The following is a 27789-nucleotide window of genomic DNA, read 5'->3' as shown; positions in this document are numbered from 1 at the left end:
ATTTTATCTTTTGCCCAGGCACAGGAAAAAGTAGGCTATTTGGAAAATCAATCTTTGTACAGTTTAGATCAGGCATGTCAAACTTGCGATGTCACGTGATGTTGCATGACGTATTGGGACTTTTTCCCCATTGCCGGCAAAGGGGTGGGCGCGGTTTCAGCGTGATGCATCCGGCCCATGGGCCGGCAGTTTGACATGCCTGGTTTAGATGGTGTTCTGATATATAGCTCTATAGAAAGAGTTTATCAAGCATTAGATTAGTTTTGGATAGTCACTGGTGAGCCAATGATTCTGGCAGTTTGCTTTGTGATGATTGACATATTATGCCCCGGAGACATGATCATAGATTTTGGTTATTTTATTTACTCTAAGTACTTATTGATATGAACCACTATTTTTTCATTACATGCAGCTGAATGCATGAACTGACCTGATGCTTAAAGACTGGTGTACATAAATGATATTCATATTTAGCTAAACATGTAAATAATTATTTCTACTGTGCAGTCATCCTAAGATATCATGATGGGCCAAACTTAAGGCTTCTCTAGTTCTGCCTGAGTGAATCTTATTCTTTCAATTACAAGATCTGGTATTAAGTCATAGCTTTTTTTTGTTTAGTTTTTAAACTAAATATAGGCTATTCCGAACCCATTACAAACAATTTAGTGATACAAACAGATCACTAAAATGGAAAAATGGACTGTAAGTATGCTTTGACATATGAACTGACATGCTCATGAATCAGGAATACTGTAAACAATTTGTACTGTTAGGTCCTCCTGAGCCATCAGAGTTTCAAAGCCCAGTGAAGTGCTTTTGTACAAGGAAACTCATTAATAGATCCAGTTACCATAGGGAGTTTCACATTTAAAGATCTGCTGCTTATCTCTTACTGTTCCCAGTAACTGTCACCAGGAAGTGATTATCCACATTTTATTAAGTTCAAATTCCTAATCTGAAACTAGCAGTATAAAGATTTTGGAAACCTTGTGGACTGATCATTGAGGTGCCCTCAAAGATTATGCAGGGGACTGAATGGAAGGCTCCAGTTATGGTCCAGGGCATGAAAACGGAGAGTGAATATTGTCCAAAGATATAATGCTACTAATGGGGGGAAATGTTGGAGCATAACTGAGTTTGCTGTAACAGCAGGCATATCACCCTACTGGTACATAGCATAAAAATGCTATAGTACAAACTGAAATTAAAAATGAAAAATCATGTCCAAATTCAAGGTGGGAAGAATGCTGCTTTATATGGGTATTGCTGTATATTCTGACCTGTGTGTTTCTGCTTGATCTTACAGGAGTTGTACTATGTTCAGGCAAGGTATCGCTTGAGCAAGACACCTTTTGGAGAGACAGAGCCACAGCTATCCCAAGGTCCAGAAGTGAGAGGCAGGTCCTCCCTTTGGGCTAGTGAGAAGGGCCAACTGAAGAGAGCCATCTCAACTGCCGGCTTCACATCCCTCTGCTTTGGTTTGAGCTGAGTTTGGGTGATATCCACCTTTGCCACTCTCATGAGCAGAATGGAGTCTAAAGAAAGCACCCGAAGTGGAAACAAGACTGATAGCAAGACTGCTAGCTCAGCAAAGTCTGAGAAACCTCACTCTGGGCCGGCGGCAAGTGCTGATAAGAAAGAAGCTCCTAAGGAGCAGCCAACTCCTGCTGCCACCACCCCTGCAAAGAAAGGGGCCACAGCACCCAGCGAGGCAGCCATGCTGAATGACCACAGCAATCTGAAGCCTGCCACAGTGCCAGCAGCTGAGGGGCCTGAAGCAAGTGCCCATCCTGCTAACTCCGAGCATAAAGAGAACAGTGCAGAGGAGTCGCCAGGGAGTAGCATGTTTGAGAACATCAAGCCCCTGCTCATCTTTGGAGGGGCAGCAGTAGCTGCCATAGCTGTGATCATAGGAGTAGCCATTGTAGCTCGGAAAAAATAGGGAACCTAAGGAATGCAGGGAACAGAATTTCCCCCGAGTTGTGTACTGTTCCTTTTGACATCAGTGCATGCAATCACTTCTATACATACTTATAAATATGCAGTATATAGCAAGAGAGACGTAGGTAGGTCTTACTCAAGGTTAGTATACCAGGGTCCTGAAAAAAAGAACAGATTTTTTTCCCCCTGGTCAATAGATGCTATTTTGTGTTTTCTTTCCATAGCTCCTCCCCATCCCACTTTTTGGTCAGCTTTTAAACTTGGTTCCAGCATCATTTTCAGATTCCTTTGCTTTTAGTTGTGCCATGGAAGAGCAGATGAAACAAACACTTTCTCTTCAAGAGGACCATCTAGTATCCTGTAGTCCAGCTCACTGAAATTACTTTGAGAGATGCATAAAATGGCAGCATCTTCACTAATCTGAAGACCGCGTGGTCCCATCCAGTATTCATCTACTTCGGTTCATTGTCAGAGCATCCAAGTATATTCTCACCTAAATTACAAAGTTCTCTTCGGAGTACGAGAAGCTATCAGAGTTCAAGAAGCAAACTTAGCTTACTGAGATCACTAACCGAAGCCCAGGAGGCAACATCCTGGCTTGCCATCTATCACACAATGTCTACAAAGTACTAAATATAGTTTAGCCATTGATTGGAATAGCTTTGGAATATAGTAAAGTAGTCTTTCTCTACCATTTAAGTGCATGTCAAATGCAACCCTGCATTGGCCAAGTACCTTTGTAGAATTTAGATACCTTTAAAAAGTTTTTTTAAAATAAATAAATAAAATAAAATCAGATATTGAAATCTATGTGATTTAAACTTTTGGGAAATTGAAAAGCTTATCTGCATATGGATTTTGAACTAATAGTGGAGCTTCTCCATATAAAGTTACATACCTGTTTGTGCTATAAATGGGAATCAAGGAAAACAACAAACGCCCAAGGAATAAGCGTGTATATTTTCTGGAATTATGGATTTAAGAAAATTTGCATATGGAACAACTGCCCAAATACAAGCATTTGAACCCAATGGACAATCTTCATTTCAACCTTTTATAGCTTTAATTCAAGATATAGCAAAAGAATGGTATAGCCTCATGTATTTCATTGGAAATTATGCAAAGAAACAACAAATACTGAGTCACAGGAGCCATTTCCCTCCCCCCATAACATTTGAACCAGGATGCCGAAGATTAGAGCAAATTCCCTGTTTTGAAATAGGTTTGTTGTGTTGGTGGTCTTCTTGAAATGTTTAAAACCAGTTTTGGGGGGGTGGGGACAGTTATTTGTCTTTGATATATTTACTAAAGATATTTCCCCGACAGAAAGAATTTGGACACTGGAGCATTGGTTATAATGTAAGATGACTGAATGACCATCCCTCATGTAGTAGATTTTTTTTCCTGCTTGGACCCCACCAGTGTGAAACAGGTGTGTATGTGTGTATTGATTATACAACATACCCATACCAATGAGATCAGATTTAGTAAAAGATTAATGTTTGTGGTGTGTGTGTGTATATGTGTATCATGTTTTCATCTCATCACGTTCAGAAACTAACCTCTATACTAGATTTTTTTTTTTGTATTTTTAGCCCCACTCACTTTAAAGTTGCAAACTATAAATCCAGAAGTATAGTAAAATGATAGTATTGCCAAGGCCAGTGTTTTTCAACCTTGGCAATTTTAAGATGTGTGGACTTGAACATGGCTGGCTGGGGAATTCTGGGAGTTGAAGTCCATACATCTCAAGAGTTGCCAAAATTGAGAAACATTGGCCTACGCTACAATTAATCATCTCTCTTGCATTTATGGCTGTGATCTTATACGTTAGGTCTATAAGGGAATCATTCACTGGCACTCATTGTTTAATATTGTGATATCCCACTGTTCTGAATAATTTTTCAGAACCTTTTCCCCATCTGAAAACCTGTATTCTTGTGTATATGTGTACAAGCTTCTTTGAGAATATGTGTATATACATTATAATTTATGAAGCCTTTGTAAAGCTACAAAACCTGTATTCTTTGTAGAAAAGCAGAATGCAACCATTTATCTGCACACCTGCATTCACACAAAGTGTCTGTGTTTGTGCCACTTGCATTCCATTGTACAGTAGCCAAAAACCAAGATTTCCTTTCAATAAACAAAGATACATTTAGCTAATTGATGAATGTATAATAATCCGTCTTGTGCTTCTAAGGAATTCCTCTGATTGATGGACAGTTGCTGGTACAAAAGAACTTTCTCTGCTTGCCTCTGATACGTGTTCCTAAACTATTCTGGAGCAATTGATAAGAGTCTGGAGTAGGAAAGGGATGGATGAAGAAGGAAGAAGCTATTATGCCCAAGGAATGGCATCAACAGATATTCCCCAATATAGTTTGGTGGTGTAATTGTGGATTGCGTGATAACATGTGCAGGCTTATTTCTCTCTTGAAGTTTAATGTAAACCTAATGGTGGTGTATCAGCTTTGCCCCTGCCCCAAACTGACCCTTAGGGAAATGATAGTGATGCAGAACTGGCCTAATTTGCTGCATGTGTTCCTGTATACTCCACAAATTACATTCACTGCAATAATAAACACAGCAAATGCTTCCTCATACTTGCTTTGAACAATGGACATCTGGAAAATGTGTTTGTTTATGTAGGCTAAGCTCAGTGAACTTGTGCTTTATGAAAATGTGCAATTTTCGATAGAAAGGCTAGTTATGTTTCAGTTTGGTAAGCAATATCATGCAAGCTTTTGAATGTGTGTCAACATTTATGTTTGTTTCTTTTAAAGGTGAACAAATCAACATGCACTGCATCCTGATTTGTGCAACCTCTCATATGTCTTGTCTCCTTACTTAGTGGCTTTTGGTTGCTGCTTATTGGCACCAGGGAAATTGCTGCAAAGTTTGACATTGGCATCTCTAATATTGGCTATACTTTGTATAGTACAACAATCCCATTTAAGCATTTCTCTAGTTCCAAGGTTGTTGATACACTTCTATTATCATTAGTGATAAAGTAACAAAACACTTCCTTCAGAAGGCTAGCCATCTTCAGCTGGGACCCTTGTGTGTCTTGAATGAAGTCAGGATTGCTTCTATTGGTTTTGAAAGGATTCCCCCGCCCCATTTCAATCTTTGCCATACTTTGCCATGCATACGGGCAAAATAATATTGTTTCTATTTATTGTTGCAGACCGGCTGGATTATTATACAACTCATCAACTAACTGTTTTCATACTTGGTATTTTTACTCTTTCCCTACCCAGCTCCCCAAGTTTATATATCGTATCAGCCCTCTTTCATTGTTTAGATTGAGAATGAATGGACCAAGGCAATTCTGTGAGCTTTATGGGTAAGAAAGGTCTAGAACAGGGGTAGTCAACCTTGGCTCTTTTATGACTCGTGGACTTCAATTCCCAGAATTCCTGAGCCAGCTGTGCTGGCTCAGGAATTCTGGGAGTTGAAGTCCACGAGTCATAAAAGAGCCAAGGTTGACTACCCCTGGTATAGAACTTTGGCTCTCAAGACTCAACTTTACACTGTTTTTTTAAATACAGTGCAGTCCTCAGAAAGTACATTCTAGAGTAAATTGCACTGACTTTTGAGTTATTTTTACAAAACAAGTGAGTGCACCTTTTTCTGTTGATAGGAAATGATCAGTTAATATTAAATGTCTGCTCCAACTGGGTATTTCCTATACCAAATGGCATGTATTAGTATGAGTAGAGCTGGAGCTAATGTTAAGACACAGAGGATGTGAAGAATAATTGGACACTGCTCCTTAGTAATCACAGACAATTTTGTTGCCAATATTGGAACTGCCATCCTTGCCCCCATCTTTAATTTTAATGTAATGGAATTAGGGAAACTGGCCTTGAGACAGTTTTTGAACACTGGTAGCTTCAGCAAATTCATTAGCAAACTGCTGTGATAGCAAAATGAGTCATGATATCATTGTATAAGTGGTGCAGTAATGTGATGATATCACAATATCTGATGCAAGGAGCTAAGTCACAGCCTTTGTATTTGTATGATGATGTCATGATGCATTTGTCACTCTCTTTCCACCCAATCTACCTGCAGATGCCCATGTATAGCCTGCTAATAAAGAAATACACATTTAACGTACGTTTATCATGCATGATCAAAAAATCGCCATTCAGTAGGCCAGACTTCCTATATGTGCTTATTTGGTAGGGAATACATGAGTTGTTCTCATTTTTATTGAGATGATACGAAGTTTTCATTCTGCGTATAAATTTGGAAAGACAGTTCCCTCAAATTCCATTTTTGTTGCTGTACACCCCTTAGTACAAAATATTAAGATGTATTAGCAATCTCAATTTGGCCAGAAACATGTATCACTAGAGTCAGGGAGATCAGCCCTTTATCAGCCTTGTATAGGACATTCAAGAGGGTTCCTTAATTAAACATACTGGAACTTATGCATGAACTGAGCATTCAAGGTGACACAGCTATAACTGCAGCAACGCTTCAACTGCATCAGTAATTCATTCTGATAAAAAGTTTTTCCCATCATAATATTTCGCTTTTTTTTTTGCTCGAAAGAAAGACTCAGATTTCACTATTCAATACCAAAAATGAGTATATTCTTTGCTGGTTTTAGATATTGTCCCCATACAGTTCACAGAAATGGATAGTGTTTCTCTCTTTAGTGACTAAAACGTGAAAAACGAAAGAGGGAAAACTAGCAAAAGCATAAGAAACTCCTTCTCATCCCCAAAAGCCACTTTTATTACATAAGATCTGGTTGGTTGTTTTAGATGTGTGAGGACAATGAAATGTAATGATAAGAACTAGTATCTAAAAACCGAAAGTGATTTAGTTTAGACCAGGTGTAGGCAACCTTGGCTCTTTTATGACTCGTGGACTTCAACGCCCAGAATTCCTGAACCAGACATGCTGACTCAGGAATTTTGGGAGTTGAAGTCCATGAGTCATAGAAGAGCCAAGGTTGCCTACCCCTGGTTTAGACAAATATATGTACAAGTGGGCAAACGTTAAGCCTATGCTTCTATCCAAAGTCTTGGCTCTGTCTGTCTTACATTCTCCCATTCTTCTTATACTTCTTTTTTCCCCTGAGCCATCTATTAAGATGCCCAGTGTACAAAGCCCACCTCACCTTCTCCATGTCACAGAATCTCCCATACTCTGCCAAGCAATCTTCAGTTTAGCTTGACTTCAACGTCATTTTAAATTGTACTCTAGGATGGATGGGGGAAAAAAAGCACTGGCTCATGTAATCCCTTAATTTCTTCTGTTTGTTAATATGAACATGGCCCAAAATATCTGGCGTGTGAAAGATAGTTCTGTTATAAATTTCTGTTTCAATCTTAAAGCCATGCCTTGGTTATAAGGTGGCAGCCACAGTTCCATCATTATATCTTATTGTGCAGAATTGATGAGCGCTATGTGATGCAATTAATCCGTTGCTAATTTTTCAATCATAGAAGCTTAAACCAGTTTCCCAAGCTACCAAAAATGCAAGGAGAATACCCCTTTTGTGATATGCCTGTATCCTTGTTCGTAAATGTATTTGAGGTGATCTCCCACCCCTTCATATTTCTTATGTCTTTTCCTATATTTATGGTTAAGGGAAGGTCCAAAGTAATCCGTGTAGATGGGAAATGCTAGTTGATTCAATCCGAATGTTTGCTATCTGCTTCTTGATTCATTTGAACAAAACAACAAAATCATACAAAATGTACTCCACAGCAAAAATTGTTTCTAAAAACCAATGTAACATTACTAAAGAGTCTCCCCATTAATATGAGTAGCCTATAACATTAATAGATTATTTCCCTTACTTAACAGGCACACTTACATAAACAACATGAGATTCTCCATAGGTCCTGGGCTATAACCAGTCCAGTTCTGAGATATAGTCCAACACAATTGGAAAGAACAAAGTTGGTAAATGCTAACTTAATATATGTTGGCCTATGCATAATAGAGATTAAGGTGGTTTCTTTTTTTTCATTTTGAAGTCAGCTGTTGCAGACTATCTTTTGTCAAAGCAAATGTGAAGAAACACCACTTTGAGTTAGAAAATAAATCTGAACCTTTTAAAAATCTTCTGATATTGCCTATGCTTCTATGGACACTTTGTATGGGCTTCAGCTCAGCTCCTTAAAATGGCAAAGAATTTTTCCTTTCCCATATAGTATTCTCTTTTATTTGAATTTTAAAATGCGTATAAATGCAATAATGCAGGTAGAGTAGAACTATTAGACTGAAAATTAAAGTAGTTTAGCTTGTCCCATTTGTGACCTACAGTGTTGTATGACACCCAACACTGTATCCTAGCATTCTCAAGGCTTTCCTACATAGCTGAATCTAGTCTTAGCTTTGAAAAATCATTGTGTGAATGGTGGGGTGGGTTGACTGGGAACGTGTATGCTTTACATACCGTATGTTATTTGCATCAGAAGCTACATAGCCACTCCATTTTCTATGAAACTGTAAATGATTCCCAATATACCTGTAACTATTATCAGGATTGTGTGAAATAAACTATATATATCTATATAGATATACATGTATATTGTATAATTCCTACAGTTATCCTCATGTCTTATTTTCAGTATAATCCTTTAAAGAAAAAAACTGTAATACATAGGTTATTAGGGTAAGAGTATTTTCTGAACACAGACCAAGAATGATTTATCAATTAGGGCAGTAGCAGCAATCCTGATGGCCTTGTGATGAAGATGCTCGCCTCCACTCAAAAGATTGAGAGTTGCAGATGTTTTTCTCCCAGGGCACAAAGAAAAAAATCTGCTGTGAACTCCACATGGCATCAGGAAGTGCACCTGGCCAGTAAATGCTCAGCTCTGTTCAGTCACCCCAACTCTTTCCTGAATAAAGGGATTACAGGGTCGTAAATTAGACAAATCCATAATCAAAATTGGTATTTGTTTATAATATTTAAATCCAACAGCAAACAGACCCTTAAGACAGGGAATTGAGGAAACAAAGTACAAAGTACTATATAATAAATATGAACATTGCTCCAATTTAGGGTTGCATTACCTACACTTTATTTTTCCCCGATATAATTTCAGGAAATAACACAGGGATAATGATAGTAAAGAATAGTAGAAATAGCTGAAGGGCTTGGAAATTATATAGAACCATATTTAAAACTATGCTGCTGGCAATACATTTCCAAAGGTTTTTTTTTTAATGACATAATCATATTATGATTCAGGAGCAGAGGAAATTTAAGTCATTTTAAGGCACTATGTTGAGACTATGTTGCCGTTAGGGGAATACCTTTGAGATAATTTCAGGTGTGTGGCACTTCTGTAAATTGTGTACCTCTATTTCTAGCTGGAAAGTAAAGTCTTCTTTACAAAATTGGTTAGCTTGGTAATAGGAATTCAGCCTTCACCCATAATCATTATTATTGATTTGTTGGCAGCTCACTTTGGAACAATTGATTCGAAGCACAGTTCTCCTGCTATGTATAAGAACCAATTTTTCGGTGCTCTTGAATTTTCTCATAATGCTTAGAAAGTTTCATACGATAACACATCAAGATACTGAAAAACTGGCCTCTCATAACAACCATGAAGGTGATATGGATTAAAGTACTGTAAACGGGATGAGCTCAAAATCAAAACATGTTTGGAAGGAAACTACATGGAGATTAAGAGGAGGTGAACATTTGTTATTTTTCTCCATGGCAAACCAGATTTCGATACAAATCCTAGAGATGGTCATAAATGAGAAATCTGGGAAAAAAATGAGTAGAATTATATGTTAGGTTAGTAAACCATAATATCCTTTCTTTTTGACTTTAACATGTGAATCCATTCTAAGAAATAAATAATGAATCTGGAAGTATACAAAGACAGGGAAATATAGGCCTATGCTAAAGCATATTGTGAGTCCTTGTTCACAGTTAATCTGGATAGCAATTGTGTGTCAACAGCTGAGTAACAAGCATTAAGTCTAGATCTCAATTATGTCAACATAATATTGGTATAGTCTTTCTTTGAAAACACCTACATGTATCTCTGTTTTTGAAAACTGGAGGTAATTTCTAGAAGGTTCAAGATAAACCTGATCTTCTAAAATATTTCAGGATGATAGTTCTAGGTCAGGGGTAGGCAACCTTGGCTCTTTTATGACTCGTGGACTTCAACTCCCAGGATTCCTGAGCCAGCATGGCTGGCTCAGGAATTCTGGGAGTTGAAGTCCACCAGTCATAAAAGAGCCAAGGTTGCCTACCCCTGTTCTAGGCCATGAGAAATATGGTCTTGGAAAATCAGACCCAAACAAAAATGAAATTAGAATTTGAGTTTGCCTTCTTAATTGAAGGCAAATTAAGTCAAATAATATTGCATAAAGGCCATGGCATTACTAAACAGCTATACAACTTACGGTCTTTTTCGTAAGTATTACTCTGTCTTTTTCCTTCTTGACTAAATTCCCAATTTATACCTATTTTCTGAAAGGTGACTACCACAGCAAGTTATTTTAAATTACATCTCTCTATGACAAATGCTGAATTAATTTGCAGTGCTTGAAAGAGAGCCTTCTGTTTTACATTAACTATATAAACAAGGTTTTGAGCATGCATAATATATTGAAATTATGACTTAAAAAGCGAAAGTTGGTAGAAACAATATAATAATTGTAACTATGTGTATGACACAAATATGTCACAAAAATGACTTAAAATGTAAAATTGGTCTGCTGTATAGTTTTGTTTCTTTAAAATTGACTACAATTACAACCATCAAATAAAAAAACATTTTGTAGCCAATATCTATATCAGAAAACATGTATAACAGGCTTTTATAGCAAGATGATGATTTACCATCTAAAGTAACAAGCAGTTTGTGAGGGAACTTTTAAAAAGCACCTCTTTTTGAATGATTAAAGCACATCTTTTTCCACTTCTGAAAGATTTGCAGTCATACAGTTTATGCAAATGAAAAGGAATCTGCCCATAATAGCACCTAATGTATTTCTACTTGCAAGAAAAGAACAAGAAAAAAAAATAGAAAAATTCTTCTCCAAATCCTAAAAATAACCTGTGCTATCTATTGCGATACCTCTCCTGGACAGTTAAAATAATTAAAAGTACAGTCCTATATAAATACTTAGAATTGAATAGATGAATGAACCCAATATTGTAAGCTTATACACAATTAGTATATCATATTGCACTTTTGCTATCTGTGCACAAAAATAATACATGTAAATCTGACAATTTAAATACATATACCTGAAGAGGGGTATTGGTCTAGGACAGTTAAAATGAATTGCAATAAGAGTCACTTTGTTCAGAAGTGATTAACACAAAAGATGGTCACCCTATATTAAAATATGCCAATTTAAGACATAGTTTGGCAACTAATAGTGTTGTGGCTGGAGAATTACATGATAGTTCTATGCAGGGTTATTTTTACTCCAACCAAATGGCTTGGGACTTACTCCCATGTAAGTGTACATAGGCTGTGCTCACAGATGAAAAAACAAGCTGCATTTGTCTGAGTAGGAAAATATATCTTGCAGACATGCAGCAATTTTCCATTCCCCATAATTTAAAACAAATTATTTTAGGGTGAAAAAAAATGGAAAATCAGACTGTTTTTTAATCTTGTGTTTGCATGCCAGATGCATGCTGCATGAGAAAAGCCAATGCACGGCAACAATAAAACTAAACTATAATGAATAGGCCTAAATGAATTTCAAGAAGGAAATATCAGTTTGTAAAAATAAATTGTATATTATACCTAAGTCAATGAAAGAGTTGCTTCACAAAAAATATCCTGAAAACATTAAAAAGTCTGTGTCCTTTGGAGGGCTCTCTTTAATAGCTTTCCCAGGTATTTTTGTTCCTGTATGTGCAACTGTATGCTAGGCTAAAGGGATGCAGTTGTGCATGGATACACAGATGGCTTTTCAAAGCAAATGCTTTGCAGAGCTATATCATTTAACCCTTTCCTAGGGACAACCAAATCACAGGCATTTAATTTCTAAGAATCATATACAGGAGAGAATTTGTAAACAGAGCACCGTAAAAGACTTAAATACCCTGTTGTCTCACATAATCTAAATACCTTCCTCTTGTTCCTTTAAAAGCAATGGTAAAGTTTTTAGGACAGGGATTGTTCTCTTCTCTGAAATGCTGTTTCTTTTCTAAAGGGAATATAGGGAGAGATATGCAATTATTTCTAAATTTATTTCTACACAGCCAGTTTGGCCTTTCATTTTTTTGTGAGAAGGGCAGTTAAGAGACAGGATTGTATAAATCATATGACTGTGATGGTATCCAGGTGAAAAATTACTAGTGTATGCAGTCCTTGCACCAGGAAATCAGCATGCATTCTAGAAATACAGAAACATATTCCTGATGGGAACTACAAACATCTTTAAGGCTATGTAAAGATCTATGGAGCTCCTATGTTCTATTATTTCATTTGATGCAGTTCTAGTTTCTCTGTGTAATATCCTGCTCTAAGATAAACATTGCTCTTCACTCTTTCATTGATTAGATTTTAAAACTTCCAGGTTTAGACAATATTTTTTACCATTTGATTATAACATACGACAGTAAATGTCTGTTTTCTGGATTGCAAGAGGTTCCTTCACCAATCCAGATTACAATTTCATCAATCCAGATTACAACTCATGTCTCATGTTGGAGGATGAGATTTAAAAATTCCAGAATATTTTAGGATGTGATTATATTGGCCCTTATACATACAGTACCAAATTTTAGCCAAGGCAGTTGGCTGACAGGGATGGACTGATAAATGGTATTTATCTGCCCAAATCAAGAGGTAGAACATCCAAAGCATTTGAGATGGAAAATAAATGCATGCCTCTCTGGGAATACAACATAATCTAAATCAAATAAATGCTGCCTCTGATAATTATATCCAGATCAGTTCAAGTTATGTTATGAGAGGGATGGCACTGATGAACGACCAGAATGGAGGTACAATTCATGTTCTTTAATCCAGTTTCAGAAAAAAAATAATCAAAATCTGTTCTTATACATAAATCTTTAAAGGAAATAAATGGGATAGCTCATCTTTAAGAGCAGTTTTAGAAACAAAGTACAAAGCAGCCCTCATTCACAAATGGAAAGAAGAAATTGTTCAACTTGTTAGCTGGTGATAGCTCAACCAGATTTGTTTTGATCTTGTAGTAGAGAAATCAGATTGCATTGAATTCCATGGTTACAATGGAGACTGTTTGATCCACAGAATAGATGACTTCAATGTTGTGATTAGCGTCATGGGCCAGGCTCTGGACCTAAGAGTCTGAAGCTAAAGAAACTTTTCCAGATGAGCCTGTGGAATATCAGCCTCTGGAAGGACAAAGCCAGAGATCATCTGAGGTTGATCAATCATAAACACTACCTGAGCAGCTGGATCTGTCCAAGGAGGATGACCTAAGGCCTCCCAGTCCCTGTAACAGACCATCTAGAAAGGAGACCAGAAGAGGGAATCTAGTAGATTAATTGCCAGTAAACATGATCATGACCAAAAATGGGCATAACAAAAATATAACAGCAGCAGCAGTAGCTAGATGTCAGCCAACAAAATGACTGCAAGTGAATATCAAACCAGCCAAATTAATGTGATGAGCCAAGCAGACTATTATAGAGGCATTCTATCTCTTTCATGACAGAAAAAAAAATCCTCTATAAAACAAACTTCCATCTTTTCATATCACCCTCTATCAAATCAGAGACCTAATGGTGCCAACTAGTATTCTTCTATTCTATTATTTACTTAAATTATTGCAAATATAAACAATTAGGGATGGGGATTCTTTGAACTCATACTAAATATGGCATAGTAGTTTCAGGATTTTATAGAATTTTCCATTAGAGCAAAACATTCATAGTACAGATAGATAGTGCGAGCTATTGTTTTACACACAGAATAAATTGTGACAATCATTATGATTTACATATGACCGCTGACCCAAGAAAACATAGAGATGCCCTTTGCAATCTAATATCTGCCTCTTCAACCTTCTAATCTGGATAAGGTGAATGTTTTATGATCCCAAGGCTACAATAGCTTTAATCTACAGATTTTAGAGAGTCTATTTAATATTCTGCCTTCCTCTCCCAGATCCAGGTGCACCACAACTGTCCTTTATACAGCCCAGAGCATTGCAGGAATTCCGTATATTATAATACAACAATAACATACAATTTGAGAAACTGCCCTAGGAAAGTTAAATTTGAGTCTTGTAGCTGTAGTTGCAGCTACAAGACTCAAATCCATTTCTTCTGCTGTAAAACACCGCTTACTTGTTATGGAGAAAGGAAAGGGTGTGGTGTTTTTTTTTCAAGAAACAAGAAGAGCAGCAGCAGGAAATGCTGAATGGAAAATAGTGGAATTCCCAGCAATGCAGAAAACGTTAACGATTTAATATCAAAAGACCCCTTTTCTATGTTGACTCACCAGTAAAAAACAACAACACATTTTTAAAGCTATCGTTTAAAATAAGCTGCGTTGGGGAAGGAAAACAACAACAATACAATGATAACAATAGGTGCATTTTATCTTAAGAGGATTTCTGGCTACTAGAAAGAGACTAGAAAGGTACAAGGCTGCAGTGCTGGCGTCAGATTTACAAGTGTTTCTCAACCTTGACAATTTTAAGGCATGTGGACTTCAACTCCCAGAATTCCACAGCCAGCAATGCTGGCTGTGGAATTCTGGGAGTTGAAGTCCACATGCCTTAAAATTGTCAAGGTTGAGAAACACTGGATGAGAAAAAGGTCGCCAAAGCCAGGCCTCCGGAGAAAGCAGCCGCAGGAAGGTGATCCGCCCTTCTTCCCCGGGTCGCCCTCTTAGAGGGTGGCCGACTCGAGGGCGCTTGCGCAAGGCGAAAGTTGGGCGGGCTGGTGGGCGGAAAGCGCGGCGAGGTTTCTCTTTTCCAGCCGCGAAGCGCAGGTGGCGCCCCGCCAGCTTCCCTTTTTCCCCGGGAGGCTTCCGCCGGGCCAACGCCAGCATGTCGGAGAGGCTCAGCAAGCCGACGTGCCTCATTGTGGCCAGCGCCGCTGCTGCAGGTGAGGCTGGTGGCTCTGGCCCTCCCCGCCCTCTTCTTTGGCTCTTCCGGGCGAGGGCGGCGGACCTGAGCGCTGAATAGAAAGGCGAGGCAGGGAAGTTGAGCGAATCGCCCCTGAAAGGCGTGCATTGTCAGAGGCAGCAGCCCCTTTCCCGCTGTGGTGTGTGTGTGTGGCTTGTCCAACCTTTGATACTCCACTCTGCGCATGGCTGGACGCAGGAGATGGAGAAGGCTATTCCCGGCAGCTTGATCGATACAGTAATGGCAGGGGAGTCTTATCTGGCTGGGTCGGAGTGATGGGTCTTTAAGGCAAAAGATAAACTCTGCTTCAAGTGGAATTCAGCTTCTCGATTTACATGGGCTGTTCCGTATAATGGTTCCTGACGGCAGCCCGAAAGTTATTTGCCGCTGTTTCCTCCTGCTTGGATGACATTTCCAATGTAGTCTTCAGCCTTGAGATTTCTTGGTGGTCTCCCATCCACATATAAACTTGGCCTTTTCTTTGTCTTTAATCAGCCAAGGTCAAGTAGGGTTGCATCTAGTTAGGTGTCTATTGCATTTTATGTGCTCATGATCAGCGTTCGATAGTTGCCATGCTGTAATTTCTACATAGCAATATTAACATATTTTTATGGTCTCATAAACACGTTGTGCTTCAGCTCTCTTAAGCCCTAACTAGGCCTTCTGTTTTCTGCCTGAAAGAACCTAGAACAGTGGTGGCGAACCTATGGCACAGGTGCCAGAGGCGGCACTCAGAGCCCTCTCTGTGGGCACGTGCACCGTCGCACAAGTCCTAGGACTTCAGCTGGGTTTTATAAAACCTTTCCGCTTTAGGCCTCCGTCGTGTGCAAAAAAAAAATAAAAAAGGTTCAATCAGTCATTTCAACTTCTCGCGGGGAAAAAAAAAGATCTTGCAAAGTTGGAATTGATTGATTGAACTTTTTAGTCCCACCCAGTCTGCCGTTACCACCGCAGCCACGCCCAGCCAATGGGCCATGCCCACCCAATGGGTCACACCCACCCGGCACTCGACGATGCATAAGTGGGTTTTGGGTTACAGTTTGGGCACTCGGTCTCTAAAAGGTTCGCCATCACTGACCTAGAAATTACAGGGCTGTTGGGCTGTTTGTTGAAGCTTATTAGTGCTCTTGGTTGAATCTTCTATTTTACTTGATTTATGTATAGTATTTATATTATTTTTAATATATACTTCCCTTCAGGAGCTCACCTAGCAGCCTTCAAAGAGAAAGGTGATCTTCAATATAAGTCTCCCCATGGTGCTCCAATAGCTTCATCTCTTCACTACATTGCCTTTATCTATATGTACATATATGCTGTCTCTTTTTATATATATTCCTTCTTTTGTTACAAAACCTTTTAGTTTTTAATGACTCTCCTCTTATGGAATTTAGGGTTGTTCTCTGAAGTTGGTTAGCCTAGCAAGTTTTGCCTATCCTGTTTTTGTATGTTCAAGACCAACATGAAAATGATCAAGTCTTTTGTTTGTTTTTTTACTTTGAGGAATGTGAAGGCTATCAAGTATGCATGTTTAGTAAGAATAATCAGTGAATGCTAAGGTTCCCATATTTGCATTATAAAAAAGCCAGGTGGTTTTTCCAATATGTCTCTGCTGCTGTCTAGGTGACATCCAGATTTTATTCCTCTAGATATGGTAGCCATTCCAATGTTCTCCCCGCCCCCCATATATGAGAAGCTCCCACTACACATATAATGTGCTTATTATATCTGTCCACCAGGTGTATCAGCTGATTCTTTCTTCCACTCTTTTACATTGGCTAGCTCTGCTTTTAATCTACAAGTTGCTACCCCAGGGGTAAGTAAATGTAAGTGTTCCATGTTAGTTTTATTAAGTAGGTGATGAAATAGATTCTTCCACAGGCAAGATTATTAAAAAAGAGGAAGCAAGTAGCTGTTACAGGAAATGATGGCCTTCAGAAATGGTCTTAAAATGGAATGTAATTAGAAATTGCAGTGTTCCAAACTAGGCACCTACAGATAACATTGGCCTGCTTTTTGTGAAGTAGAAGAAAATAATTTTTATCCACCAGTCCTTTAGTAGATTTATTTTTCTCTTTCGTTTCCATATGCAATCTCCTAGTGAGGTCTCAGAATGCAGGAATGGGTAAATGCAATGTTTTATTAAAAAGCAACTAAATCCAGCTAAGCTCTTTAAGAGTAGTGCACAAGTTGTAAATGTACAATATTTTGGGGGCATGTTTGTGTGTATTGGCCAGTATTTCCATTTTGGATTATATGAAAAATGACGTCTTCATTTAGTACCAATAACACTGTTTTTACTTCATGGAGACAAGCTATTGCTTTTTTTCAAATATTTTTTGTTTCATGTTTAATGTTTATTCCAAAGGCTTATTATATGTAGATGCATTAATTGGGCTTTGTTGTTGTAGGGGAAGCCAATTGATTTTGTTGGGGTTAATGAAACAAATATGCGTTGGATCCAGGATTTCCGTATGAAATCCTACGCAAATCCAGCCAAGTTGGAATCAACAGATGGTGAGATATTTTTTGACTTAGTGGCTGGGCGTATCTCCCTTTGTTACCTACACAGCAAATGGTCTTTTCAGTATCTGGATACAATTCCACCAGATATAACATTTTAAAATAAAGATAATTTAAATTGATAATCAGGTTGCCTTAAAGCTATTATTGTTCCATTTGCATTTTTAGGAGGGAAATATAAAGTTTGCTCTCAAAGCTTTGATTGTTTTTATAGTTCAGAGCCAATAAAAGCCACGGTTTCATATTTCCCCTTGGCATATTTTAGGAGTTTGTTTTCACCTTTAACCTAACCAATTTTACTTAATGGTTTCTTTAAATTATTATAATTGAGAGCAACTTACAATCAAACTAGTTTCAGATTCTGTTTTGTTTCTGGAACAGCTAATACAGATATGAGACATTAGGCAGTAGTGATGACGGGATGGGTATAATGATTACATTTTTAAAGGATGGCTAATATATGAGCAATGCTCCCTTTGCTTGTCTCTTCCCTGCCTTTCTCACAGATAACTAACTGCATGTATCCCGAAGGGCACTGAGCTTTTAGGGGCAAATGGGGGAGCAAATCAGTTTGTCCTGATAGCAGAAAAGTTGGGCAAATTGAATATACCTTTGGGATACATTGATCTTGTCCTGGTCTTGAACATTGTTTGGGAATACCGAGTGGGTTGCAGACAAGCTATTACCAGACAAGCTAGTTTAATTTAATTTAAACAATAGTAATAATGAGTAGTTTTGAATAGAATTGGATTATTGTACGTTTATTTCCTAGATTAGCTTTGGGAAGTCCTGGGGGGGAGGGGGGAAAGGGGTAGGTTTGCATTACAGATTTATATGTAAGATTATTTTTTTTTTTATAAGGAGGTGCCCGGTGAAGCCCCAACTGCACAGGACGGGATGGTTGATTGAGGAAGGGAAGTAGGAAAGAGGGAGGAAGGAGGAGTGGTGGTAGGTTGGGAGGAGGAAGGTGTGGTAAGTGGAAGAGGGTGGTGCAGGAGGGGGACACCGGACACGTCCGTGAATGTACTGTTTAGCTTTATTTTTCTGTTTGGTTGATATTGTGATAAAAGATTTATGTTTTTTATTGAAAAATTAATAAAAATTTATTAAAAAAAACAAAACAATAATTTATAATTTTTATGTAATGGGACCTTCATATATTGCTATTGAAAGTTAGCAGCAAATAAGACGGGAGGAAATGCTTTAGGAGAGCGCTGTCTTTTGAGTCATCTCTGCCTTCTCTAGCTTTGAATAATAGAACTCAGCTTTGCCTGTGCTTCCTGCCTAGGTGCAAGATACCATGCTTTGTTGATTCCTGACTGTCCTGGTGCTTTGACGGATCTAACAAACAGTGGCTACTTAGCTAGAATATTGCAGCATTTCAGTTCGGAGAACAGTAGGTAAACTTCCTTGGTGTTTTATGTGCTACTGTGTACATCGAGACACCATAGATAAGGAAGCATGTTGCAAAAAGTGATTAATGTATAAGATACACATATCATATTACCTTTAGTATTTCTTCTACTTTAACTCTAGTTAGTCCTTAAAAGATTTTGGATAATATATCAGATATACAGATATTCCTAATTGTTAGGAATGCATGAAAAGAGTAGATTTGAATATGCATTGCTTATTCTGTTCTCATCAATATTGCACCTTCCTCTTGTTACCTTTTTGATCCCTTTCCCTGTTGCATTTTTTTTAAAAAAAACATTTAATAGGAAATAATAAACATTGCATTTATACAACATGTGAAAGAAAGACCCATTTCAAAATAACATTTTCATAAAACCCTGAAGATTTTATTTAAATGTTTATTTTTTAATAGAGCCTATTTGTGCTATTGGAAATGGAGTTGCTGCCTTATGTTGTGCGACGAATGAAGACAAGTCTTGGGTGTTTCAAGAATACAGCTTAACAGGGGTAGGTATTGTATGCTGAAGGAAGAATGCATTTTTCACAATAGATAGCTCTCTTGAAAACTATGTGATGTAGAAACCTAAGTGATGTAAAGTTAAGTCTCTTTGAATGAAACTATTTCCTGTAATTTCACAGATTTACCTATGTAGTATCTGTGTTTCCATTGTCTTATTTTTCTTGTTTTCAATGTCCTGGTCTAGCCTACAACCCTGAAATTTACTAATGGTCTCTCATCTGGTCTGATCCTGCTACATTTTTGGAAATAGATCAAGATTGCCGGGTGCTGCTAAATATCCAGGCAATATGATATAGCTTATTATTTTTGTTTTTTATATATGGCTGAATTTCTCATATTATAGTCACAGATCTTCCTCAAGATTTATGTTTTTTGCTGAAGCACATCCCATTTACTTGCATTCAATTTTATCACCACAAAAGAGTATACTTGCTTTTAAAAACTTTGAAATCTAGCTTTCTGTCCAAGAGATTCTCAAGCACGTTAGTAAAGTAATCCCAAGATAATCACATGCAGAATATAAACACAATTATAGCTACAATGAAACTGAATTAGTAATTGTTAGAGGAACAGTTTGCAACAGTAATGCATTTAATTCTGTATTTCATATAAAGTGATCCTGACTGTATTCTCTTGATTAGGAACTACTTTGTTGAATTATGTGAAGTTCTACTTAGTTCTGTAACCAACACATGAATCTTTCTGCATAGGTTTCACTATAATACAATGTTACTGCTATCATTTTGTTTCTTCCAGCCTTCTGTCTATGAACTTGTAAGACTTCCTAGTTTTGCTAGTTTACCAATTATTGTTGAAGATTTTTCAAAAGATGCTGGAGCTACTTTCAGTGGTATGTCATTTTAATATTTTCTGCTGACATAGATTTTTATTAATACTTGTTAAAATCAATATATATGTAGAATNATCTGGCTCTTCATTTTACCGACCTCGGAAGGAAGGAAGGCTGAGTCAACCTTGAGCCGGTGAGGATCAAACTGCCAAACTGCTGGCAGCCAGGAGTCAGCAAAAGTAGCCTGCAGTACTGCATTCTAACCACTGCGCCACCAGGGCTCATAACTAGCATCACACTAGCATCAACTTGCTTTCCTGGTGCTGAAATGTAATAGAACGGCAATGTGTTATAGAATGTGTTGTAGAATGGCAATCTGCAGTAAGAATTGCATAGCTACTCTTGAACTAGGCATCATTCGTTAGACTTACAGAGTCTCCCCTCTACTAGAGGTAACCTAGGCAAATGAAGCAGCAAAGCAACCACAGCTATGGCAAAGTTAGGGTGTCAAGACATGTTCAATTTGCCATGGCCACAGCTGCTCCTTCCTACAGCTTTAGAAGCATGACTTTACAACAGATGGGCAGGAAAAAGTGCCATCCAAGCCAGAGTTGGGACCTCCTCCCATTGCCACTGCTGCATCTCTACTTTCCTGTAGCTTTCCTGTAGCTTTAGACTTCAACTCCCAGAATTCCTCAGCCAGCATGCTGGATGAGGAATTCTGAGAGTCGGAAACCCACACGTCTTAAGACTGCCAAGTTTGAAAAACACCGCTGTACTTCATTTTTTTAAAAATCAGCCTAAAGATTACCAGGGTGATATTCTATCCCAGACCTGTCAAACTCACGACGTCACGGAACTTTTCCCCCATTGCCGGCAATGGGGTGGGCGCAGTTTCCTCGTGATGCGTCCGGCCCGTGGGCTGGCAGTTTGACAACCCTGCTCTATTCTATCAAATAGTGTGTGAGGTACAAACCAGACAAAATAAGGTGGAGGGCTGCATGCATACTGCAAGTTTGAAATCCTGGTTTAGATAATACCATATGTGAAATGAACTTTAACATGTGATGGTCATTTGTCTTGTCCTTCTTTATCTGCAAGAGAAGGAAGTGGCATCCAACCAGGAAATTGACTTTTCCTCCTTTTTCATTATATTGAGAAAGCCCAAGACTTACCTTGGCTCGACTTTATCCCTCTAATCTTCTAAAGGCCTTTTAGAAAGTCTTCAAACCTTCTAAATCCAGGTTTGAGCCAAGGCTGTTAAACATGAATACCTACACCTTACCAATGCAGGATTCAATTGTGAAATTTCACACATTGTAAAGAAAGAAAAATAAGCAAAACAAAATATTTTCTTATTAATTTAAAAAAATAGGTAACATTTTCCTTAGGTTTTTGAAAAATGATACATCATTACAAGTGTAAATTAAGATGTGAATGTACATTTCCACTGCAGCCAGCAAGGTAGATGCAGTTCATGTCGTGCTTGACAGACACCTTGTCACTGGACAAAATGAAAATTCTACTGTGGCAGCTGTGCAGAATCTTATTTTTCTCTGCAATGGCAGGTAAGAAAACACAGGTGACATTACTAATAAAATACAGAATTTTTGCTTTTGCAAATGCATCCCTGCATCACTGTAATCAGCTCTGGTAATTTGTGCCAACATTCTCCACCCCTACCTTGAAATGGAATCAATTTGAGGTTGTTGCTAGAAATTTGTCAATTTGAGGTTGTTGCTAGAATAAGAGGTAGTATTCTCAAACACTTTATTCCTTAAATGTATCAAATGGAAATCTTTCTATACTGATTAATTCAATATAATGTTTCTTTCAGCAGAAAATGACGGAAATATCCCTGTGACTGAGAGAATAAATGAACATGGAAGAATTATTTGACTTGTGAAAACTGCTAACCTTTCATTTATCAACCAATAGAGAATACAGCTGATTTCTAAAGGTGGCATTTTGTAGCTCAAGAACAAATAATATTCTTAAATCTATATAGTAAGGCTTGCCTGTTATCAGATGTGACAGTATTCATAGACATTCATTGTTTGTATGAGTCTAAGAATAATATATTTTCTCCTACCTCCCATTTTCATAAACTAAGGATAAATTGATTTGAAAGATTTCAGTTACAGTTCCCTGTGTTTCTGAACTTCCATCAACTGTAGTCTGTTTAAATCATTTCTTCTTAGCTAAGTTCCCCATTGTGCTTGATCTGGCAAAACCAGTGTAAGATATGGGCTGAGTAAGTAATCTGATAAATCAAGGCTGAATCTATTAGCTCCATGTTATCATTTCAGATTGTGAATTAAGTTTCAAGTTATGGGACTATATAGTGACTTTCTCTTTTCATATATAGGAATACATGTTGTAAAGTTTACAGTGAGAGATATTAATACTACTAATAACAAGTGAACTTCAAGAAAAGGAACAATTAACTGTAAAAATAATTTTAAAATGGGATAGGTTAATTTTATTTAATAGAGTTAGTTAATGTTTTCCATGTGTTCATTCGTTGTAGCATGACAATAGTGGTTCATTTATTTTGCTTACTATAGAAAGCTTTTGATTGATTAAATTTTTACTTCAGTTTTGTTTATGTTGTGTAACTTCATGATAGTGATTAACCATATTTGTGAATATAATTTTTCAATTTTATTCTTGAACTAAGTCATTGACAATGTGAAGGATTCGCACTAGCTTATTAATTATATTCAAGTTGTAGGTTGTAGAACTTATTTGTTAATGGTAGAAATAGTACCCTGCTTGCATAGATTATGTACAGCACAATTTTGACTCAAGACTGAAGAAGTACTTGAGATTTTCCTGCAAACTAGTTTGAGAATCAAGGGTTAGATTCCTATAATAGACTAAACACACCAGCCAACCCCTGTAGTCTAGTGTGAATCTATTCCATATGGTTACCTTAAAGATTGTGTAAACTCAGACAGTTTGGTTGGGTAATGCAGACAGTCATAGAGTAGTTTTACTGCAGCACAGGAACCAGAGGAAGGATGCATTCCATTATTTTTTAAAAAAAAAGCAGACTACCTTGTCCAATGCATTTGCGTGCAACACCAAAAGAAAAGCAACTTTTCCAGAATTACAAAACTTAAAAAGTTTCAATAGTACTTGAGCTCTGGTTTTTTTTAGATTCCATTATAATACCCGACCAATAAGAAAAGAATAGGTAGCCGAGGATTGAACTGTGGATTCATCCAGAACAGTGCTCAATATTGATGTTACTTAGTCAGATAATGAAACATCTGCAAGCAAACAACCACATTCAGAGTACCAAAGATTTCAGTGTATAATACCCAAGGTTTGCATTTTGTAGAAATTGTTCCATTGTTGCCAAGTGGACAGCTTAGGGGGAAAAAAAAAACAAGTTAGAGGAGGTTACTGATGTATTACTCCCAAGTTGCTATCAGTAGTACTTTAAAACTACTCAGAACACCTCTTCCTTGCACAAAAAGAATATTGTCAGTTAATAAAGCAGTATAAAAATATATGGACACAATCTACATTCAGATTATGATGGGAAAATAGAAATGCTTAATGAAATACATGAATTGACTCATGCTGCCCTTAGATACTACCACTATACTTGTTCCTAAGGTGCTTTTTTTTCCCTAAAAGGCAACCGGACTGACTTTGTTTTTCCAGGAAGACATTTTGCTTCTTATCTAAGAAGCTTCTTCAGTTCTTACTGAATGGTGGGAAATGAAAGGATTTCTATTCCTTGCAGTCATCTGATCATCATCTGGTCACCACTATACTTTTAAATCAGAACTATGCCAGACTGAGATCTCCTCCCCAGTACTGCCCTTAGAAGTCTGACAGGGTTTGATCCAAAGAAATAGTGTACTATTAATGGCCATTTGAAAAGAGCTTTGCTACTGTTTGAAACTCACATTTAAAATGGGGGAAGGTACTGAAGATGTTCAGTGCAGCTGCAACAATGCCTCAGATTCTGAGAAAAGCAATATCGGTTTAAAGTTTAGGCATGTGGGCAAAGAAGCAGACAGGAGTATGACCTAGGCCAGGCAACGTTGGCTCTTTTGTGACTCGTGGACTTCAACTCCCAGAATTCCTGAGCCAGCATGGCTGGCTCAGGAATTCTGGGAGTTGAAGTCCACGAGTCATAAAAGAGCCAACGTTGCCTACTCCTGACCTAGGCCAAAATATCACTAAGCATCGAAACCCTAGTTAGAGATTTGGAGATCACAAATCAGAGACAAACAAAGCTGCTCTATCTTGGGGAGAGGAAGCAGCACAGTAGCAACAACAGCTGGAGAAGGAGACTGCATTATAATTTAGATTTATATCCCATCTTTTGTTTGTACAATTCAAGCTTTTCCATATTTCTTCCTCCTATTTTTCCACCACAATAACCCCGTGAGACATAATTCATTCTACAAGAATAGGAGGGAAGCTCCTCATAATTCTAAGAATGGAATGTTCAAATCTTACAGTAATTTTGTTTGTAAAAATAGCATGTACACATCCTTCAAACGGAGGACTTGCCTCAACAGGAGTCAAGAAATCTGTATAAAATGTATGTTTTATTCTTTTGGAATGCACCCATACATCAGCATGTTTTATCATTATTAGTAATAGTACCTTGAAAAAAAAAGCTAGGCAATTGGTCCTTGATGTATCTGCAATATAGTGAAGAATAAAAATATTGGTAATACAGAATTGTAATATTACAATCCTGATATATAAAAGCACAGCAGACCTGAAGAATTTTTCTCTGCAAATTCATATAGAAACCTGTGACTACAGAAAATCTTTTCGTATGCAGCATGTAAATCTTTACATCTATATAGCATCCATAAAATTTGGCATGTCTACTTTCCATTTGCAGTGCCGAACATCCGTTCCTAAAAAAGGAGAAAAAATACAAAAATTAACAGGCACATTGGTTGCAGACGTTTTAAGAAATCATTGCCATTTAATGTACAAGAAGAGATTGGCAAATAGGATTTCACCTATTTAAGGATGAAGGTAGTAAGACCAATACAGAACATGCAGTGGCATTGAAAATCAGAAAATAACTTGCAAGTTATATACAGTTTAGCATTTATCAATTTTGAATTTATATACCTGCAGTCTGTTTAAATTTCAAGTTAAAAAGTTATAAAAAGTGGAGTTATTAATACAGGGAAAGGAGAAACCAATTTCATTTTGATTATTTTCTTTGAGTTCAAGAGAGGAGCATTTAAGATTTTTTTAAAAATTCATTAAATGTTGAAAATCCATGTGCTAGTTTTGAATGTCACATGTGAACATCTACCGATCCAATGTTAATATAAACAGTTAAAAAAATATCCAATTTATAAACTTTAGCACTGTTAAGATACTTAAATTTAGGAAGTTTAACTTATCAAAGATATTCAGATTTATAAAAGAAAAGCACAATAGTTTAACCCTAGGATCTGCTATGTAAGAATTTACGGTGATTAGTTTTAAAGTGCATTTAATCTATATGGAAAATAAATAAAATCCATAATAATAAATGGATTATGGGATCAACAGGCTAATTACAAAACAATGCACTTATACTTTAAATCTCTTCACCATTAATTTGCTATTCAATTGATTTTATATTTAACATTAGTATCATATATGAAAACGTGCAACACAAAATACAAATAAACTCAGGTTGACATTTACATCTGCAATACTTGTAAAATGTACCATTTGAAGGAACTTTGGAAATATATTAAGCAAGATAAGAAACCCTTAATTTTGACCTTTATCATGACTTCCAGTTTAACTGCATCAGCAGCAAACTTTCTGATTCCATCTGACAGTTTCTCCTCAGCCATTTGGTCTTCATTATGAAGCCAACGGAATTTCTTTTCATCCAGGTGGATCTTTTCCAAGTCAGATGCCTGAGCTGCATTGAAGATGATAGAAGTAACAAATTATGGGAGTAGGCAATGGTATACTTTATTATTATACTAATGGTACAGTTATCACAGGGAATCCTGAATCTCAACATCTTACAGAAACCATTCAGTTAACTAATATGTGGGTATTGATATTATCCTTTGAGTGCCATAGCAAAAGTCTTACATATTCCTGAATAGTAAATATATAAAAAAATGCTGATGTACAGTATCTCTGAGACATTGGTTTTTCAAAAAAAAAATGAACTTATCTATTGAGTACCGAAAGGATTAACAGCTACACATATACAGCCCTCTGTAAATATTTAAGTAAACTTAAATCTTACACATTGAGAGGATGTGGTAAAAGAGCATTGTTAAACTTTTTTATTGAGCGGTGTTTGTCTACCCTACATGTTAGTAAGACAGAAAACTTACCATCTTTGACGTTCAGCTTTGGTGTTAGCTTGCTGTTATCTTTACTGAGCTCTCCCAGAAGTTTAGGTGAAATAGTGAGAAAATCACAGCCAGTCAGTGCTTTGATTTGTCCAGTGTTCCGAAAAGAAGCTCCCATTACAATAGTTTTATAGTCAAACTTTTTGTAATAATGATAGATTTTAGTGACACTCTTTACCCCTAAAAGAGAATATAAGGTAACTATTTAAAGCAATTACTACTTTATTCAGAAGCAAAGAAACTCTCAGAATGGCTTATTTTCAAATACTAAATATTTCAGGTTGATTCAATTACAAAGTTAATTTCTTAGCCACATTTATTCAGTTACCTGGGTCCTCTGATGGCTCATAGGTTTTTTTGTCTGTATTTGCAACATACCAATCCAGAATACGCCCAACAAAAGGAGAAATGAGGGTGACCCCTGCTTCTGCACAAGCAACTGCCTGAGCAAAGGAAAAGAGCAAGGTCAGATTACAATGAATCCCATGTTGCTCTTCAAGAATCCTGTAAGATAAAACAGACCAGAATTATTTTTCCTATCAGTATCACTTCTGTTATATATGCAATTTTATTAAATACTGTATATACAATTTTATTTTGAAACGCGTTACTTTTTAAAAAATGTCTTCTCAGTGAGTCAGGACCCTTTGTTTTCTTTGTGGTTAGTGGGATATGGGCAATATGTTATGCTAGCTTGCAAAGTGGTCTCTGCGTTATAGATCCTAGCTTTCATAGAATAGCATAAGCACAATTGGAATAAAATAGAATTTCAGTTTTGCTTGTGGCATACAGAGTAAAACATGCCAAGATGAACTGGTATTATACATATCATTAGGAGGAAAGGCTACTTGTGACATGGATGTGACTACTCCTCTCTCTCTTATTAAAAAGTGTTCTGTGAAAGCTTTGACTGATGAAACATGATGGGAATCAAAATCTATGGTCTCATCCAGGGCTTTTTTTCAGCCGGAACGCGGCGGAACCGCGTTCCGGCACCTTTTTCCGGGCCGGCCGCACCGGAAATAGCCCCTCCCACACCGGAAATAGCCCCTCCCAAATTTTACTTGCATTCCTGTTCTCTAAAGGGGCGGTCCTAGGGTTTGATGAGGGCGTGGCCAGGTTTGAGTTCCGCCACCTTTTCTCCG

General features: G+C 37.3%; 3 protein-coding genes across 3 annotated transcripts in view; 2 read left to right on the top strand and 1 right to left on the bottom strand.

Moving 5' to 3' along the window:
- Positions 1 to 1496: 1496 nt before the first annotated feature.
- CEND1 (cell cycle exit and neuronal differentiation 1) lies at positions 1497 to 1945 on the top strand. The gene has a single exon (XM_015811998.1). It carries the CDS (start codon positions 1523 to 1525, stop codon positions 1943 to 1945), a length of 423 nt encoding a protein of 140 aa, XP_015667484.1. The 5' UTR covers positions 1497 to 1522.
- A 12855-nt stretch (positions 1946 to 14800) lies between these two features.
- On the top strand, positions 14801 to 22870 carry GATD1 (glutamine amidotransferase like class 1 domain containing 1). Its single transcript, XM_015811929.1, has 8 exons — positions 14801 to 15016; positions 16773 to 16849; positions 17445 to 17550; positions 18845 to 18952; positions 19385 to 19479; positions 20249 to 20342; positions 21739 to 21850; positions 22120 to 22870. Exons 1-8 carry the CDS (start codon positions 14959 to 14961, stop codon positions 22127 to 22129), a joined length of 660 nt encoding a protein of 219 aa, XP_015667415.1. The 5' UTR covers positions 14801 to 14958; the 3' UTR covers positions 22130 to 22870.
- A 1595-nt stretch (positions 22871 to 24465) lies between these two features.
- TALDO1 (transaldolase 1) overlaps positions 24466 to 27789 on the bottom strand; it is an 11888-nt gene continuing 8564 nt past the window's right edge. Inside the window, exons 5-8 of the mRNA XM_015811908.1 lie at positions 26973 to 27148; positions 26627 to 26824; positions 26051 to 26196; positions 24466 to 25177 (exon numbers count right to left, since the gene is read on the bottom strand). Of these exons, the coding sequence (XP_015667394.1) occupies positions 25145 to 25177; positions 26051 to 26196; positions 26627 to 26824; positions 26973 to 27148 (553 nt within the window). The 3' untranslated portion in view covers positions 24466 to 25144. The remainder of the gene's footprint in view (positions 25178 to 26050; positions 26197 to 26626; positions 26825 to 26972; positions 27149 to 27789) is intronic.

This window comes from Protobothrops mucrosquamatus, unplaced genomic scaffold, assembly GCF_001527695.2.
Source record: "Protobothrops mucrosquamatus isolate PMUCROS unplaced genomic scaffold, P.Mucros_1.0 scaffold_56, whole genome shotgun sequence".
In the NCBI taxonomy this organism is placed as follows: domain Eukaryota; kingdom Metazoa; phylum Chordata; class Lepidosauria; order Squamata; family Viperidae; genus Protobothrops; species Protobothrops mucrosquamatus.
The sequence above is the reverse complement of the archived record's forward strand: the minus strand, read 5'-3'. Positions and strand labels throughout refer to the sequence as shown.

Excerpts from the sequence above, each read along its gene's own strand:
- CEND1 (XM_015811998.1), top strand. The coding sequence starts at position 1,523 with ATGAGCAGAATGGAGTCTAAAGAAAGCACCCGAAGTGGAAACAAGACT.
- GATD1 (XM_015811929.1), top strand. The coding sequence starts at position 14,959 with ATGTCGGAGAGGCTCAGCAAGCCGACGTGCCTCATTGTGGCCAGCGCC. Across the intron at positions 16,850-17,444 it reads TACAAGTTGCTACCCCAGGG|GGGAAGCCAATTGATTTTGT; the intron begins GTAAGTAAATGT and ends TTGTTGTTGTAG. Across the intron at positions 17,551-18,844 it reads CAAGTTGGAATCAACAGATG|GTGCAAGATACCATGCTTTG; the intron begins GTGAGATATTTT and ends CTTCCTGCCTAG.